Source organism: Bos javanicus, chromosome X (assembly GCF_032452875.1).
Source record: "Bos javanicus breed banteng chromosome X, ARS-OSU_banteng_1.0, whole genome shotgun sequence".
In the NCBI taxonomy this organism is placed as follows: Eukaryota; Metazoa; Chordata; class Mammalia; order Artiodactyla; family Bovidae; genus Bos; species Bos javanicus.
Window position 1 is genome coordinate 57231010 of NC_083897.1, and position 16555 is coordinate 57247564.

Below are 16555 nucleotides of genomic sequence, written 5' to 3' on the forward strand. Positions count from 1 at the left end.
ATGAAGTGATGGGACAGGATGCCATGATCTTGCTTTTGAATGTTGAATTTTAAGCCAGCTTTTTCACTCTCCTCTTTCACCCTCAGCAAGAGGCTCTTTAGTTGCTCTTTGCCTTCTGCTATTAGCATTATCTGCATATCAGAGGTTTCTCTAGGCAATCTTGATTCCAAGCTTGTGATTCATCCAGCTTGGCATTTTGCATAATGTACTCTGCAAATAAGTTAAATAAGCAGGGTGACAATACAGCCTTGACGTACTCCTTTCCCAATTTGGAACCAGTCCGTTGCTTCATGTCTAGTTCTAACTGTTGCTGCTTGACCTGCATACAGTTTTCTCAGGAAGCAAGGGTAAGGTGGTCTGGTATTCCCATCTCTTGAAGAATTTTCCACAGTTTGTTGTGATCCACAAAGTCAAAGGCTTTAGCATAGTCAATGAAGCAGAAGTAGATATTTTTCTGGAATTCCCTTCCTTTTTCTGTGATCCAACGGATATTGGCAATTTGATCTCTGGTTCTTCTGCCTTTTCTAAATACAGCTTGTACATTTGGGAGTCCTTCACATACTGTTGAAGCCTAGCTTGAAGGATTTTGAGTATTACCTTGCTGTCATGTGAAGTGAGAGCAATTGTGCAGTAGTTTGAGAACATTCTTCAGCATTGCCATTCTTTGGGATTGGAATTTCAACATTAGGAAATCAGAAGTTTTATTAAAAATAAAATTAACACTAATTTAAAGTTATGTACAATGTACAGTCAAACCAGTCAATCCTAAAGGAAATCAATCCTGAATATATTCATTAGAAGGACTGATGCTGAAGCTGAAGCTCCAATACTTTGGCCACCTTGTGTGAAGAACTGACTCATTAGAAAAGACCCTGAAGCTGAGAAAGATAGAAGGCAGGAGGAGAAGGGGACCACAGAGGACGAGATGTTGGATGGCATCACCAACTCAATGGACATGAATTTGAGCAATCTCTGGGAGATGGTGAAGACAGGGAAGCCTGGTGTGCTACAGACTATGGGGTTTCTAAGAATCAGACATGACTGAGTGACTGAACAACAACAATGTACAGGAGCATATTTTAAGATAAGCTTGTGATATCTAAGGGAAGTAGTTCTTTGTATTTTTGTTGTAGTTTTTGAATTTACAGGTCAACAGTGGCCCCCAGTCATTATTATGCTGTGTTTAATGAGATATTTTAATTTAAATCTAATTGTGGAAAAGTTAAAGTTACACATACAGAAATATTTATCTTTCCTCTGCCTTTTCTTCACTTTTAGAAGCCATATGCTATTTCTAAAGTCAATAGCAGATACTAAAAACCAAACCAGTCTAAGAATACCCTTTATAAAGTCAGCAACCTATGTTGCTTCTTCATGTGATTGGATTTTGCTCAGTCACTAAATGTCTGAATAGTGCCAAATTTATAACCATCACAAGTGTGAGCATATATTTATATACAGCATATTCTACATATCTATATAGCTATATGGATATATAGAATTGTTATGGCCTTGGGGTAAAATCCTCCCATTCAAAGTGCCAGAACAAAAATAAAAGTTAAGAAATTTAAGCTTATCTTCCTAATTCTATATTATGCTCTTCAAATCAAATATTAAATTGATTTTTAAACAAACATCTTTGAAGGTAAATATGAAACACAAGATGCAGGTTCAATCCCTGGGTTGGGAAGATCCCCTGGAGAAGGGAATGGCAACCCACTCCTGTATTCTTGGCTGGAGAATCCCACGGACAGAGGAGCCTGGCAGGATACAGTCCATAGGGTTACTAATAGTCAGACACAACTGAAGCAGCTGAGCAGCAGCAGCGTGTTAATGTGACTTTTGTGAATACTTAAAAGGTAATCATGGAGAGAAGCAGCACACTTGCTGTCAGTTTTATATGTTGACATTTGGCATTTTATAAGGGTTATTTTTATTTTCCTTCTTGGCTACTTTTACTATAGTTTAGATATACAACTCGGCGATGGCACCCTACTTCAGTACTCTTGCCTAGAAAATCCCATGGACGGAGGAGCCTGGTAGGCTGCAGTCCATGGGGTTGCTGAGCGTCGGACACGACTGCGCGACTTCACTTTCGCTTCTCACTTTCATGCATTGGAGAAGGAAATGGTAACCCACTCCACTGTTCTTGCCTGGATAATCCCAGGGACAGGGGAGCCTGGTGGGCTGCTGTCTATGGGGTCGCACAGAGTCAGACATGACTGAAGCAACTTAGCAGCAGCAGATATACAACTAATAGATAAGCTGGAGTCTCAGTCATATGTCCTAAATTAAGAGAATGCACTTTACTTTGAGATCCAGACTACAACCATGAATTTTTGAATTGGTTTTGGGAAAACATAATCCCTAATTAGAACATCAAAATTTAGCATTAACAGTAAAGTATATTTGTCAAGTAGAGAGGGAGATGGCAACGCACTCCAGTATTCTTGCTTGGCAAATGCCATGGACAGAGGAGCCTGGCCAGCTGTAGTCCATGGGATCACAGAGTCAGATACATACTTGTCAAAACAAGCTTTTTTAAAAAAGAAAGTGTTGTAACACGGGACATATACTCACTAATAATTGTTTTTTTTTTCCTTTCTAAGATTCTTCCGTCCTACCCTTATATTCAGACATTGTTTTGAATACTCCTTTTAAACTTTCCCTGAATCCTCTTAACTTTCAACCCTTCTGTGTTGTGTGTTCAGTCGCTCAGTCGTGTCCAACACTCTGTGACCCCATGGGCTGCAGCACGCCAGGCTTCCCTGTCCTTCACCATCTCCTGGAGCTTGCTCAAACTCATGTCCACTGAGTGCCATCCAACCTTCTCATCTGTTGCCCCCTTCTCCTCCTGCCTTCAATCTTTCCCAGCATCAGGGTCTCTTCTCATGAGTTGGCTCTTTGCATCAGGTGGCCAAAGTATTGGAGCTTCAGCTTCAGCATCAGTCCTTCCAGTGAATATTCAGGGTTGATTTCCTTTAGGATTAACTGGTTTGATCTCCTTGCAGTCTGAGGGACTCTTGAGTCTTATCCAGCACCACAGTTTGAAAGCATTTGTCGGCGCTCAGCCTTCTTTATGGTCCAACTCTCACATCCATACATGACTACTGGAAAAACCATAGCTTTGACCATATGGACCTTTGTCAGCAAAGTATTGTCTCTGCTTTTTAATATGCTGTCTAGGTTCGTCATAGCTTTCCTTCCAAAGAGCAAGCGTCTTTTAATTTCATGCTGCAGTCACCATCCACAGTGATTTTGGGGCCCAAAAAAATAGTCTTTCACTCTTTCTATTGTTTCCCCATCTATTTGCCATGAAGTGATGGGACCAGCTGCCGCATCCTAGTTTTATGAATGAGGGGTTGCCTTTTCCAAAATTTTATGTAACATATGTATTCTTTTCAGACTGATTCCTTGGCAGTATGCATGTTTCCCCCATATCTTTTTGTGGTTTGATATCTCATTTTTTAAATTAAAAAATTCAACAGATACTTGTTAAACTTCAACTATGTGTGTAAGGAACTGCCAGGTTGTTTCCCTGCCACCACCCCCAGATTTATTGTGATAATTGACAAATTGTGTAAGTTTAAGATGTATGATGTGATGATTTGATACACATATATTAAAATAGGCCTTAATATATCTGTATCAAATCATCACATCATATATCTCAAACTTACACAATTTATATGTCAATTAAATGATTACCACAGTAAAGTTATTTCACTTATCACCCACTCATGTAATTACAATTTTGTAGTTGTAAACATTTAAATTCTACTCTCATAGCAACTTTCAGATATACAATATTGATAACTATAGTCATCATGCTGTAGATTAGATTCCTAGGGTTTATTTCTCATATAAACTAGAAGTATGTACACATTAACCAACATCTCTTCATTTCCCCCTTTCCTAGCCCCTGCAAACCCCATTGTACTCTGCTTCTGTAAAGCTGGCTATTTTAGATTCCACACGTAAGTGAGATCATACAGTATTTGTCTTTCTGTGTCCGATTTATTTCACTTAGTGTAGTGTCCTTAATGTCTGTCAATGTTGTTGCACATTGCAAAACTTCCTTTTATGGCTGAAGAATAATTTTTTGTTTATCTGTATACCACATTTTCTTTGTTGATTAATCTGTCAACAGTTAGGTTTGTCTTAGCTTTTGTGAACAATGCTGCAGTGAGCATATGGGATGCAGTTATCTCCTGAAGATAGTGACTTCATTTCCTTTGACTATATACTGAGAAGTGGGATTACTGAATCATATGGTCGGTCTTTTTTAAAAAACTTTATTTATTTATATTTTTGGTTATGCTGGGTCTTCACTGCTATGCTCATCCTTTCTCTAGTGTCAGCAAGCAGGGGCTACTCTTCATTGAGGTACACGGGCTTCTCACTGTGGTGATTTCTCTGCTTCTCTTGTTGCGGAACACAGGCTCTAGAGGATAGGTTCAGTAGTTGCTCTGCAGCATGCGGAATCTTCTTGGACCAGGGATCAAACCCGTGTCCCCTTCCTGTATTATATTGAGGCAGGCAGATTTTTAACCACTGTACCATCAGGGAGGTCCCCAAGTGGTAGTTCTTATTTTTTTGAGGAACCTTCATACATGTTTTCCATAGTGTGGCACCAATTTGCATCATCACAAACTGTGCTTGTGCTCTCTTTTTTTCCATATTCTTGCCAACACTTAACTCTTGTCTTTTGATAAAAGCCATTCTAACAAGTGTGTAGTTATATCTCATTTGTTTTTCTTGCTTAGTTTCTCTGGCCCGGATGTATGGCACTTTGTTGAATAGTAGTAGTGACAGTGGGCACCCTTTTCTTGTTCTTAATCTTAGAAAGCTTTTAACCTTTCACCATGGAGTATGATGTTTGCTTTGGGCTTGTCACACATAGCCTTTATTATATTGAGGTATGTTTCTCTGTATCCACTTTATTGAAAGTTTTTATTGTGAAAGGATGTTGAATATGTGTCAAATAATTTTTCTGCATCTATTGAAATGATCATATGGTTTTTGCCTTTCATTCTGTTCATTTTATTGATTTGTATATTTTGAACCATCCTTGCCTTCCAGAGATCGTAGTTGATCATGGTGTACGATCCTTCTAATGTGCTGTTGAATTCAGTTTGCCAGTATTTTGTTGAGAATTTTTGCATCTGTATTCATCACGGATTTTGGGCCTGTAGTTTTCTTTTCTTGTAGTGTTCCCATCTGCTTTGGTTTCAGGGGACTGCTGGCCTTGTAAAAGAAGTTTGGGAGTGTTGACTCCTATTTAATTTTTTGGAAGAGTTTGAGGATTAGCATTAATTCTTCTTTACATATTTGACAGATTTCACCCATGAAGCCAGGGATTTTTGTTGTTATTGTTGGGAGATTTTGTATTGGATTCAGTTTCCTTACATATCATTGGTTAAGTTCAGATTTCCTATTTTTTATGATTATATCTTGGTAGATTGTATGTCTCTTGGAATTTGTGCATTTCTTCAGTGTCATCCCATTTATTGGCATATAATCAGTCATAGTAGTCCTTATGATCTTTTTAATTTCTGTGTCATCAGACAAAATCTCCTCTTTCATTTCTAATTTTGCTTGAATTCTCTTTTTTTCTTGGTAAATCTAGCTAAAGGTTTATCAGTTTTGTTTATCTTTAAAAAAAACCAGCTCTTAGTTGTGTTGATTGTTCATGTCTTTTTATTGCTGAAAAATATTCCATTTTTGGATGTATTTGGATATATATAATATATGTATAATGGATATAGCAGTGTTTATCCATTCACCTATTGAAGGATACCTTAGTTGCATCCAGGTTTTGGCAGTTATGAATAAAACTGCTATAAACATTCATGTGCAGATTTTTGTGTGGATGTGTTTTCAGCTTATTTGGGTATATCCCTTGGAGCACAGTTGCTGAATCATAAGGTAACCTATGTTTAGCTTTATAAGAAACTGTCACACCATCTCTTAAAGTACTGTACTGCTTTGTATTCCCATCAGCAATGAGTTCTTGTCCCACATCTTCATTAGCCCTTGGTGTTACCAGTATCCTGGATTTTAGCCATTTTAATAGGTATGAAATGGTATCTCACCCTTTAACTTTGCAGTTACCTAAAGATGTATGATATTGAGCATCTTTTCATATGATTGTCATCTTTATATACATATATATATTATATGTATTATATATATATTATATATATATATATATATATAATATATATATAGGGTGAGGTCTCTGCTTAGGTCTTTTGCTTACTTTTTAACCGAGTCCTTTATTTTTTTTAAACAGTTTCCTTTAGTTCTTTGAATATATGTATAATAGCTGGTTTCCATTCTTAGTTTAAAAAAATCTAAGAAGTGAGGCCCTTTAGGGACACAATTGTTGGTTGCCTTTTTTCAAAAAAAAATTGTATTTAAAAAATAATTTAATTAATTAATATTTTGGCTGTGCTAGGTCTTCGTTGCTGCAAGGGCTTTTCTGTAGTTGTGGCGTGCAGGGGCTGCTCTCTAATTGCAGTGTGTGGGTTTCTCATTGTGGCACAGGCTCAATAGTTGTGGTGCACAGGCTTAGTTGCTCCGCAGCATGTGGGATCTTCTTGGATCAGGGATCAAACCCATGTCTCCTGCATTGTCTTCTGTGTCTCCTTTACCACTGAGCTACCAGGGAAACCCCTTTTGTGTATTTTTAAGCCTGGCTTCTTCAGATCACCCCCTCAGTCATTATAAATCAGTGGTCAGCCAATGATGGGTCAGAGATGTCCTTAAATGCCTTGAACCATTAAGTTCTCCACCTTTTCCAAGGAGATCTTTGTGTAAAGGTATTCCTCATACTTTAGGCAGTTTATCAGTCAGCCTTAGTTTTCATTTCTTATTTCCAAGATCAGCCAGAGTTGAGTGACGGGGGCCTTCTCCTGTCCCATCTTGTTCCTGGGCAGGTTCACAGTCTTGTATACTCATGTATACTTTCAGATTCTGAAGAATATGTTGGAATCTTTCAAAGTTCCCTTATGGCCATCTTGTTTTCAAAGCCTTCCTTTAACATTTTAGCCAGGCTCTTGTTTGCTCCAAATTGAAATCATAGCCTTAGGCAGCTGTGACATTATCAGCAGATTGCTGTGGTTTTCTTATAATGCCCTGAGGAAAGTACTTTTTACTAAGAACTGAGCTCTGAATATGCAGGTCAGGAAGCAACAGTTAGAACTGGACATGGAACAACAGACTGGTTCCAAATAGGAAAAGGAGTACGTCAAGGCTGCATATTGTCACCCTGCTTATTAACTTATATGCAGAGTACATCATGAGAAATGCTGGGCTGGAAGAAGCACAAGCTGGAATCAAGATTGCCAGGAGAAACATCAGTAACCTCAGATATGCAGATGATACCACCCTTATGGCAGAAAGTGAAGAGGAACTAAAAAGCCTCTTGATGAAAGTGAAAGAGGAGACTCAAAAAGTTGGCTTAAAGCTCAACATTCAGAAAACTAAGATCATGGCATCTGGTCCCATCACTGCACGGGAAATAGATGGGGAAACAGTGTCAGACTTTATTTTTGGGGCTCCAAAATGACTGCAGATGGTGATTGTGGCCATGAAATTAAAAGATGCCTACTCCTTGGAAGGAAAGTTATGACCAACCTAAATAGCATATTAAAAAGCAGAGACATTACTTTGCCAACAAAGGTCCATCTAGTCAAGGCTATGGTTTTTCCAGTGGTCATGTATGGATGTGAGAGTTGGACTGTGAAGAAGGCTGAGCACCAAAGAACTGATGCTTTTGAACTGTGGTGTTGCAGAAGACTCTTGAGAGTCTCTTGGACTGCAAGGAGATCCAACCAGTCCATTCTGAAGGAGATCAGCCCTGGGATTTCTTTGGAAGGAATGATGCTAAAGCTGAAACTCCAGTACTTTGGCCACCTCATGCGAAGAGTTGACTCATTGGAAAAGACTCTGATGCTGGGAGGGATTAGGGGCAGGAGGAGAAGGGGACGACAGAGGATGAGATGGCTGGATGGCATCACTGACTCGATAGACGTGGGTTTGGGTGAACTCTGGGAGTTGGTGATGGACAGGGATGCCTGGCGTGCTGCAATTCATGGGGTCACAAAGAGTCGGACGTGACTGAGCGACTGAACTGAACTGAGCTCAGAATCAAATCCAATGGTAACAACACCCTGGGAATGGAGTTTTCTGGGTAGCTACTAATTCGGTGAAAATATTGACTGTGTTCTGGGGATGGGGCTTTTAATGAACCTCCAAAAGATCCATTGGCTGTGATAGTTCTGACTTTCATGACTACCATACCTTTGAACTTGAAAGGGAGGGAGGATGGGAATAACTTGAAGTTAAAATGTAACAGACTGGTGTTCTTACTGAGGTTCAATAGTTTTTTTTTTTTTTTAATTGATACTTTTCAGTTCATTCTGTACCTTTGGTTAATTTCCAGTGTTCTGAACTGTTTTTTGCTTTTTAATATTTTGCCAGTATTTGTTTGCCCATATAAAGGAATTGATTCACTAAGGTCCTGAGTTTGATGTTCTTGACATTGGTTTGTTGACATCCCTAATTTTGATAGAAAAACAAAGTTCTTCTGAGACATTGCATTAATATTTATTATGTATATAAATCGTGGTTCTTAAGTGACAGATAAAACATTAGCACTTTTTCCTCTTGCAGAAACTTTTAGGCATACATTTGGGACAATTACATTCTTTCTTTTTCAGGTTCCTGTTAGTTCTGATTCTATAGACCCATCTGATGATACTGAGGTACAGTCTTTGACATGTCAGAGAGAATGCAGCAGAACTGTGAACACTGAAGCTTTAATGACAGTATTTCACCCTCAGAATTTGGAGACCCTTGATTCCAAAATGGTAGGAAAACAAAATATTTAAATCTGTGGATTGAAACAATTGATTAAAAATAAAAATATTAGACTAGAAGGTATTGCAACTGAAAATTCTTCTTTTAGGGCTAGAAAAGATTTTCTAGCAGATACAAAATACGACTATTATCTAGAATTAAGATGAAAATTGAATCTTGGGTTTTATTTGCATAGATTTCTGACAGTCAATCCTAATTGGAGTGATTGGTGTCCTGATTTTCCGATTTTAACGTGAGTTTAGCTAAGAACTAAAATAGTAAATTAAAGCTGTTATGCTCACATGGGTTTAGAAGATTTTTGTGATGACAGTGTTCCAGTGGTTAGCCCATCTGTGAATACCGATTTTGAATTTCTATGTTCTTATTTTCCATAGGTATTGTTTTTTGGTGAAGAAAGTTGTCAAGTTATTTGAAACTTAATTTCAAATTAAGTTAATTTCTCATCATGTTTAATTGCTTTGATTTTTTTGTTGTTGTTACAGTTGAAAGAAAAGATGAAGGAACAGTCCTGGAACATTCTATTTTCAGAATGTGGACGTGGTGTTAGCATGTTTCGGACCAAAAAGACTCGAGATCTGGTTGTAAGAGGGATTCCAGAGACCTTAAGAGGAGAGCTCTGGATGCTTTTTTCAGGTATTAAACTTACTCACTTTATTCATTTAACAGACATTAACTATGCCCCAATAAAAATAATTACAAAGATGGCTAGAACAAAGTCTTACTCATCATCCCATCATGAGTTCAGACTAGTCAAAGAGAGTACAATAGTTACATGTACTTACCTTTATATACACACATCCATTGCCTGAGCAGATAAGTTTATGAGGCAATATATAGCTAACTGCAAGGGATGGAATGGGAACCTCTAGTGTTAGAGGAAAGTTAAGGGGAAATGACATTTCATGAAAATGTTACTCTTTGGTGTCCTGATGTTAGAGGTTTTAGTGTGAAGCTTTTCCTTTTTTTTTTTTTTTAATTTATTTTTTGTTGAAGGATAATTGCTTTACAGAATTTTGCTGTTTTCTGTCAAACCTCAACATGAATCAGCCATAGGTATATATATATCCCCTTCCTTTTGAAACTCCCTCCCATCTCCCTCCCCATCCCACCCCTCTAGGTTGATACAGAGTCTCTGTTTGAGTTTCCTGAGCCTTACAGCAAATTCCTATTGGCTATCTATTTTACATATGGTAATGTAAGTTTCCATGTTACTCTTTCCATACATTTCACCCTCTCCTCCCCTTTCCCTATGTCCATTAGACCATTCTCTATATCTCTTTCTCCATTGTTGCCCTGTGAATAAATTCTTAAATACCGTTTTTCTAGATTCCATATATATATATTTTAGAATACAGTATTTATCTTTCTCTTTCTGACTCACTTCACTCTGTATAATAGGTTCTAAGTTCATCCATCTCATTAGAACTGACTCAAATGTGTTCCTTTTAATGGCTGAGTAATATTCCATTGTGAATATGTACCACAGCTTCTTTATCCATTCATTTGTCGATGGACATCTAGGTTGCTTCCATGTTCTAGCTATTGTAAGTAGTGCTGCAGTGAACAATGGGATACATGTGTCTCTTTCAATTTTGGTTTCCTCATGGTATAGGCCTAGAAGTGGGATTGCTGGGTCGTATGGTGGTTTTATTCCTAGTTTTTTAAGGAATCTCCATACTGTCTTCCATAGTGGCTGTATCAACGTACATTCCCACCAACAGTACAAGAACATTCCCTTTTTCTCCACACCCTCTCCAGCATTTATTGCTTGTAGACTTTTTGATGATGGCCATTCTGACCAGTGTGAGGTGATATCTCATTGTAGTTTTGATTTGCATTTCTCTAATAATGAGCGATGTTGAGCATCTTTTCATGTATTAGCCATCTGTATGTTTTCTTTGGAGAAATTTCTGTTTAGGTCTTTTTCCCACTTTTTGATTGTGTTGTTTGTTTTTCTGGTATTGAGTTGTATGAGCTGCTTGTATATTTTGGAGATTAATCCTTTGTCAGTTGTTTCATTTGCTATTATTTTCTCCCATTCTGAGAGTTGTCTTTTTGCTATGCAAAAGCTTTTAAGTTTAAACAGGTCCCATTTGTTTACTTTTGTTTTTATTTCCATTACTCTAGGAGGTGTGTTATAGAGGATCTTGCTTAGATTTTTGTCATCGAGTGTTCTGCCTATGTTTTCCTCTAAGAGTATTATGGTTTCCGATCTTACATTTAGGTCTAGAATCCATTTTGAGTTTATCTTTGCGTATGGTATTAGGAGGTATTCTAATTTCATTCTTTAACATGTAGCTGTCCAGTTTTCCCAGCACCATTTATTGAAGAGGCTGTCTTTGCTCCATTGTATATTCTTGCCTCCTTTGTCAAAAATAAGGTACCCATAGGTGCATGGGTTGATTTCTGGGCTTTCTATCTTGTTCCATTGGTCTATGTTTCTGTTTTTGTGCCAGTACCATACTGTCTTGATGACTGTAGCTTTGTAGTATATTCTGAAGTCAGGAAGGTTGATTATTCCAACTCCATTCTTCTTTCTCAAGACTGCTTTGGCTATTTGGGGTCTTTTTTGTTTCCATATGAATTGTGAAATTTTTTGTTCTATTTCTGTGAAAAATGCCGTTGATAATTTGATAGGAATCACATTGCATCTGTAGATTGCATTTGGTAGTATAGTCATTTTCACAATATAGATTCTTCCTACCCTGGAACATGGAATATCTGTTTATGTCATCTTTGATTTCTTTCATTATTAGGTGTCTTATAATTTTCTATGTACAGTTCTTAGACAAGTTTATTCCTAGATATTTTATTATTTTTGTTGCAGTGGTGAATAGGATTGATTCCTTAATCTCTCTTTCTGATTTTTCATTGTTAGTATATAGAAATGCAAGTGATTTCTGTGTATTGATTCTGTATCCAGAAACTTTGCTAAATTCACTGATTAGCTCTAGTAATGTTCTGATACTATCTTTAGGGTTCTGATACTATCTTTAGTATCATGTCATCTGCAGTGAGAGCTTTACTTCTTTTCTGATCTGGATTCCTTTAATTTCTTTTTATTCTCTGATTGCTGTATAGTGTGAAGCTTTTCATTTTGTTTGTACTCAGATAACACTTGAGCATAGAGCTAAATTTAAAAGCAATCCAGTTCTTCATGTATATATGCAAGTTGTAGCTTTTTTATATTCCTTTTCTTTTGTGTGTCAATGTTAATTATCTATACAGGTGCTGTTAATGACATGGCTGCTAATCCTGGCTATTATGCTGAAGTGGTTGAGCAGTCCTTAGGGACCTGCAACTTGGCTACTGAAGAAATTGAACGTGATTTGCGTCGCTCCCTGCCTGAGCATCCAGCCTTTCAGAGTGACACTGGTATATCTGCTCTGAGGCGGGTACTTACTGCTTATGCATTCAGAAATCCCAAAATTGGATACTGCCAGGTATGCTGTCATTATGAACTCAACTATTTACATGTTCTAAATGATAAAATCACATCAAATCCAACTCTACTAATAAGAACAGAGATTGGCCTGCGATTGATAGTGGATATTATTAATCTAAGAATGGTAGTAGAAATATTTAGAATTGATATTCTATTATTTCATTTCTCTTTTATGTTTAACAAATATTTATTGAATTCCTCCTCTGTGAAAGATACTGTGCTGGGTACTCAGGACTACATAAAGCTGAATCAGATAAGAATCCTCCCCTTAAAAATATATGGACTGGCAGGTATTAAAACAGATTCATTGGCAAATGAAAAACAAATGAGACAGTTTATTAGAGAATATTAAGTCTCACCAGGATTCATAAAAGGAATAAGTTGAAGGAACAGAAAAGACTTCATGGAAAAAGTGGCACTTGTAGGTCTTGAAATCCGTGAATTTTGGATATATGGAGAAGGAATGAAAGACCATTCTAGATGAAGGAATCAGTGTAACCAGGCACAGATAGAGGTAAATATGGAATATATGTAGGACCATGTTCTGTTTTGGAGAAAGAAATGGCAAACCCCTCCAGTATCCTTGCCTGGAAAATCCCATGGACCAAGGAGCCTGGTGGGCTGCAGTCCATGGGGTCACAAAGAGTTGGGCACGACTGAGTGACTAATGGACAGATGTTCTATTTAGTAGAAGTGTATAGTTAATGAAATGAAGTAACTGGGCAATTGGGCGGTGGAGGAGGGATCAATAAGGTAGATTGGGATAAGTCAGGAGTTTGATTTTACTTTGTAGACAGTGGAGGAATCATTGAAAAAAATCCTTTAGGAGGACACTAAAGGGTATGCTTGACTGCTAACCAATAATTTCAAACAGATAATTGCTCAAACACAGAAGTTTACTTAAAGGATTAAACAGTTTCTTTAACAGAGCAAGTTTTCAGATCAGTAGGTAGCTCTACTCCATGTGATTATTCAGAGGTATAGGATGACAACAGGCTCTGTCATCTTCAAAACATGCCTTCCACAGTCCTCTTTCATTGCCATTACTACTCACAGGAAGAAGGGAGACAGCATAGAGAAACAATTATGGGAAATTATTTTGACCAGGCCCACATATTATTGGAGGATCTTGGAGGTCTCAGGCAACACATATTTATAAAGAAGTCTGCAAAAATTCAGCATGATTACACGCACGTACATCCAGATACTATGGGAGAAAGGGAGACTGGATTATGGTGACTAGCTAGCACTCTTAGCCACACATTTATTTATAATGAAGGCTCATCCAGTACTCATCACAATGAATGGAAATGAACCAAGTTACATCTCTGTGAAATTTGAGAATTCCAAAAGTGAAAAAATCTTTAAACTTTTTAAAGTGAAAATCTTTAAACTTCCCAGAGAAGGGAGAAATACATCACCAGAAAGGAAACAAAATTAGAATGTCACCAGACTCCTCAGCAGTAACTCTTAAGGTAGTAAACAGTGAAATGATGCCTTTAAATCTTGAGGAAAAAATCTTTAACTTGGTATTCTATATTTAATCAAACGGTCAATTAGATGTCAAATGCAAGCATTTAAAATATTTTTCTTCCATGTATCCTTTCTTAAGAAGCTACTGAAATGTATGATTTTATAAAATAAGTTGTGTGCCTGCTTGTGTACTCAGTTGTGTCTGACTCTTTGCAACCCCATGGATTGTAGCCCATCAGGCTCCTCTGTCCATGGAATTCTCCAGGCAAGAATACTGGAGTGGGTTGCCATGCCCTCTCCTCCAGGGGATCTTCCTGACCCAGGGATTGAACACGTGTCTCCAGTGTCTCCTGAATTGGCAGGTGGATTCTTTACCACTGAGTCCACCTGAAGAAGCCTACAAAATAAGCTGAGGAGGATGAAAAAAAGAAGAGATGATTCTCAGAAAGAGGACATCAACGTAGGAAAGGAACTTAAGGAAACATGCCTTGAGAGCAGCTACTAAAGATTGAAGCAAGAGGCTAGATAGTTCTGTGAAGAAACCAAAAGAAAATTTGAATCAGTACATACTCGTATGTTCAGAGTGGCTCAGTGGTCAAGAATCCACCTGCCAGTTTGTAAGACATAAGTTCAGTCCTTGGATTGGGAAGATCCTCTGAAAAAGGAAATGGCATCCCACTCCTGTATTTTTGCCTGGGAAATCCCATGAATACAGGAGCATGGTGGGCTGTAGTACATGGGGGCGCAAAAGATTTGGACACAATTTATCGACTAAACAACAACAACAACAACAACAAACCATTATGACTACATATCAATCCTATCTATCCATTGAAACTTATCAATAGAGAGGAAAGTTTGAAAAGTAATTTAAGTGAATGGACCATCTAAATGACAAGTATTTAGCCTGTTTTAGGGTCCCTGAAAGGTAAAAAAGAAGCATAATGCTTCTTTTCTCAAAGAGCTTACACTCACAAAGCCTGAGATATTATCTGTATGCAGTAGTTTAGAGGCAGCTTCAAAGTAGGCATTACTCGGTTTTTTACTTCTAAAAAATGAAAGCAAAGTTAGAAACTTGGAGGGCCAAAGGAAAGTTACTGAGTTAGGTAACACTATGAGCACTATTATTCAGGTGAAAATAAGTTGGCCATGGGGGTCAAACTGGCTAGGTTCATGTTGGACTCAAGAAGTAAGTAAGTTTGTGTGAAGCAAGATCGTGGTGAATCTTTTAAGTTTGGGAAAAGTTTGAATTTAATATGGTAAGCAGGTTTTATTGCTTGTTGTCAAAAACCCAGGTGAACAATACCAACTCATTATGGCTGGCTGACTGGCTTTATCTCTTCTTTATCATCTTTAAATTTTGTTTATCTTGTTATTGTTGAGTTGTAATGATTCTTTATATATTTTGGATACTAATCCTTTATCAAATATAGTAGTTGCAATTTTTTCTTCTATTCCATGGATTGTTCATTTTCTTAATGGTACTCTTTGAAGCACCAAAGTTTTAATATTTATTTTTATGTTTTTCTTTTGTTGTGTGTGCTTTTGATGTCATATCTAAGAAGCCATTGCCTAAGCCAAGGTTAAAAAGATTTATTCCTATGTTTTCTTCTAAGGGTTTTATAGTTTTAATGCTTAAATTTAGGTTTCTGGACCCTTTTGTGTTAATTTTCATGTGTAGTGTATAGAAAAGGTTCAGCTTCATTCTTTTACTTGTGAATAGCCAGTTGTCCCAGTGCCATTTGTTGAAAAAAAAACAATCTTTTACTCACTGAATTGCCTTGACACCCTGCTGAAAATCAATTGACTATAAATGTTAGGGCTTATTTCTTGACTCAAAATTCTGTTCTATTGATTTACGTTTCTGTTCTTATGCCAATATCACACTGTCTTTTTTATTGCAGCTGCGTAGTAACTTTTGAAATGGGGAAATTTGAGTCCTTTAACTATTTTTCCAAAAATTATTTTGGCTTTTTTAGATCTCTTGCATTTCCTTACGAATTTTAGGATCTGTTTGACAATTTCTGAAGAAAGCAAAAAAAAATCCTGGTCTTCTAACCAGAACACAGGATTTTTTTCTTTTCCCATTTAATTCTTTTTAGATTTTATTCAAGGTTGTTTTGTAGTTTCCTATGTGGAAGGCTGTAGATTCTTACTTCCTTTGTTAATTTTATTTCTAAATTTTTTATTCTTTTTGACATTACAATAAATGGAATTGTTTTCTTGATTTTATTTTTGGATTGCTCATTTGCCACTATATAGAAATACAATTGATTTTTGTATATATTGATTTTGTATCCTGTAATCTTGCTGAGCTTATTAGTTCTAGTAGAGTCTTTTTTTTTTTCTTTTGTGGATTCCTTACTTAGGATTTTCTGTATACAAGATCATGGAATCTGAATAGTGAATATTTTTACTTCTTCCATTCCAACCTGGATGTCTTTTTCCCTTTTTTTCTTGCCTGGTTGACTTGGCTATAACCTTCAGGTACAATGTTAAAGAAAAGTGGTGAGAATGCGTATTCCTTTCTTGTTATTTATCTTAAAAGGAAGCAATCAGTCTTTCATCATTAAGTAGATGTTTGATGTGGGCGTTTTATAGATTATGTTTATCATGTTGTGGAAGTTCCCTTATATTCCTAGTTCATTAAGTGTCTTTATCATGAAAGGGTAGTGGATTTTAAGTAGTGGATTTCTGTGTCTGTTGAGATAATCATGTGACTTTCCCCCTTTATTTTAGTAATATCATTGT

At 37.0% G+C, this 16555-nt stretch overlaps 1 protein-coding gene across 3 annotated transcripts in view; it reads left to right on the plus strand.

Annotated features, from left to right (window-relative positions):
* TBC1D8B (TBC1 domain family member 8B) overlaps positions 1-16555 on the plus strand; it is an 84113-nt gene that overhangs the window by 40058 nt on the left and 27500 nt on the right. For all 3 annotated transcript variants that reach the window (XM_061409355.1, XM_061409356.1, XM_061409358.1), the window contains exons 8-10: positions 8727-8876; positions 9369-9519; positions 12115-12329. In XM_061409355.1, the coding sequence (XP_061265339.1) occupies positions 8727-8876; positions 9369-9519; positions 12115-12329 (516 nt within the window). The remainder of the gene's footprint in view (positions 1-8726; positions 8877-9368; positions 9520-12114; positions 12330-16555) is intronic.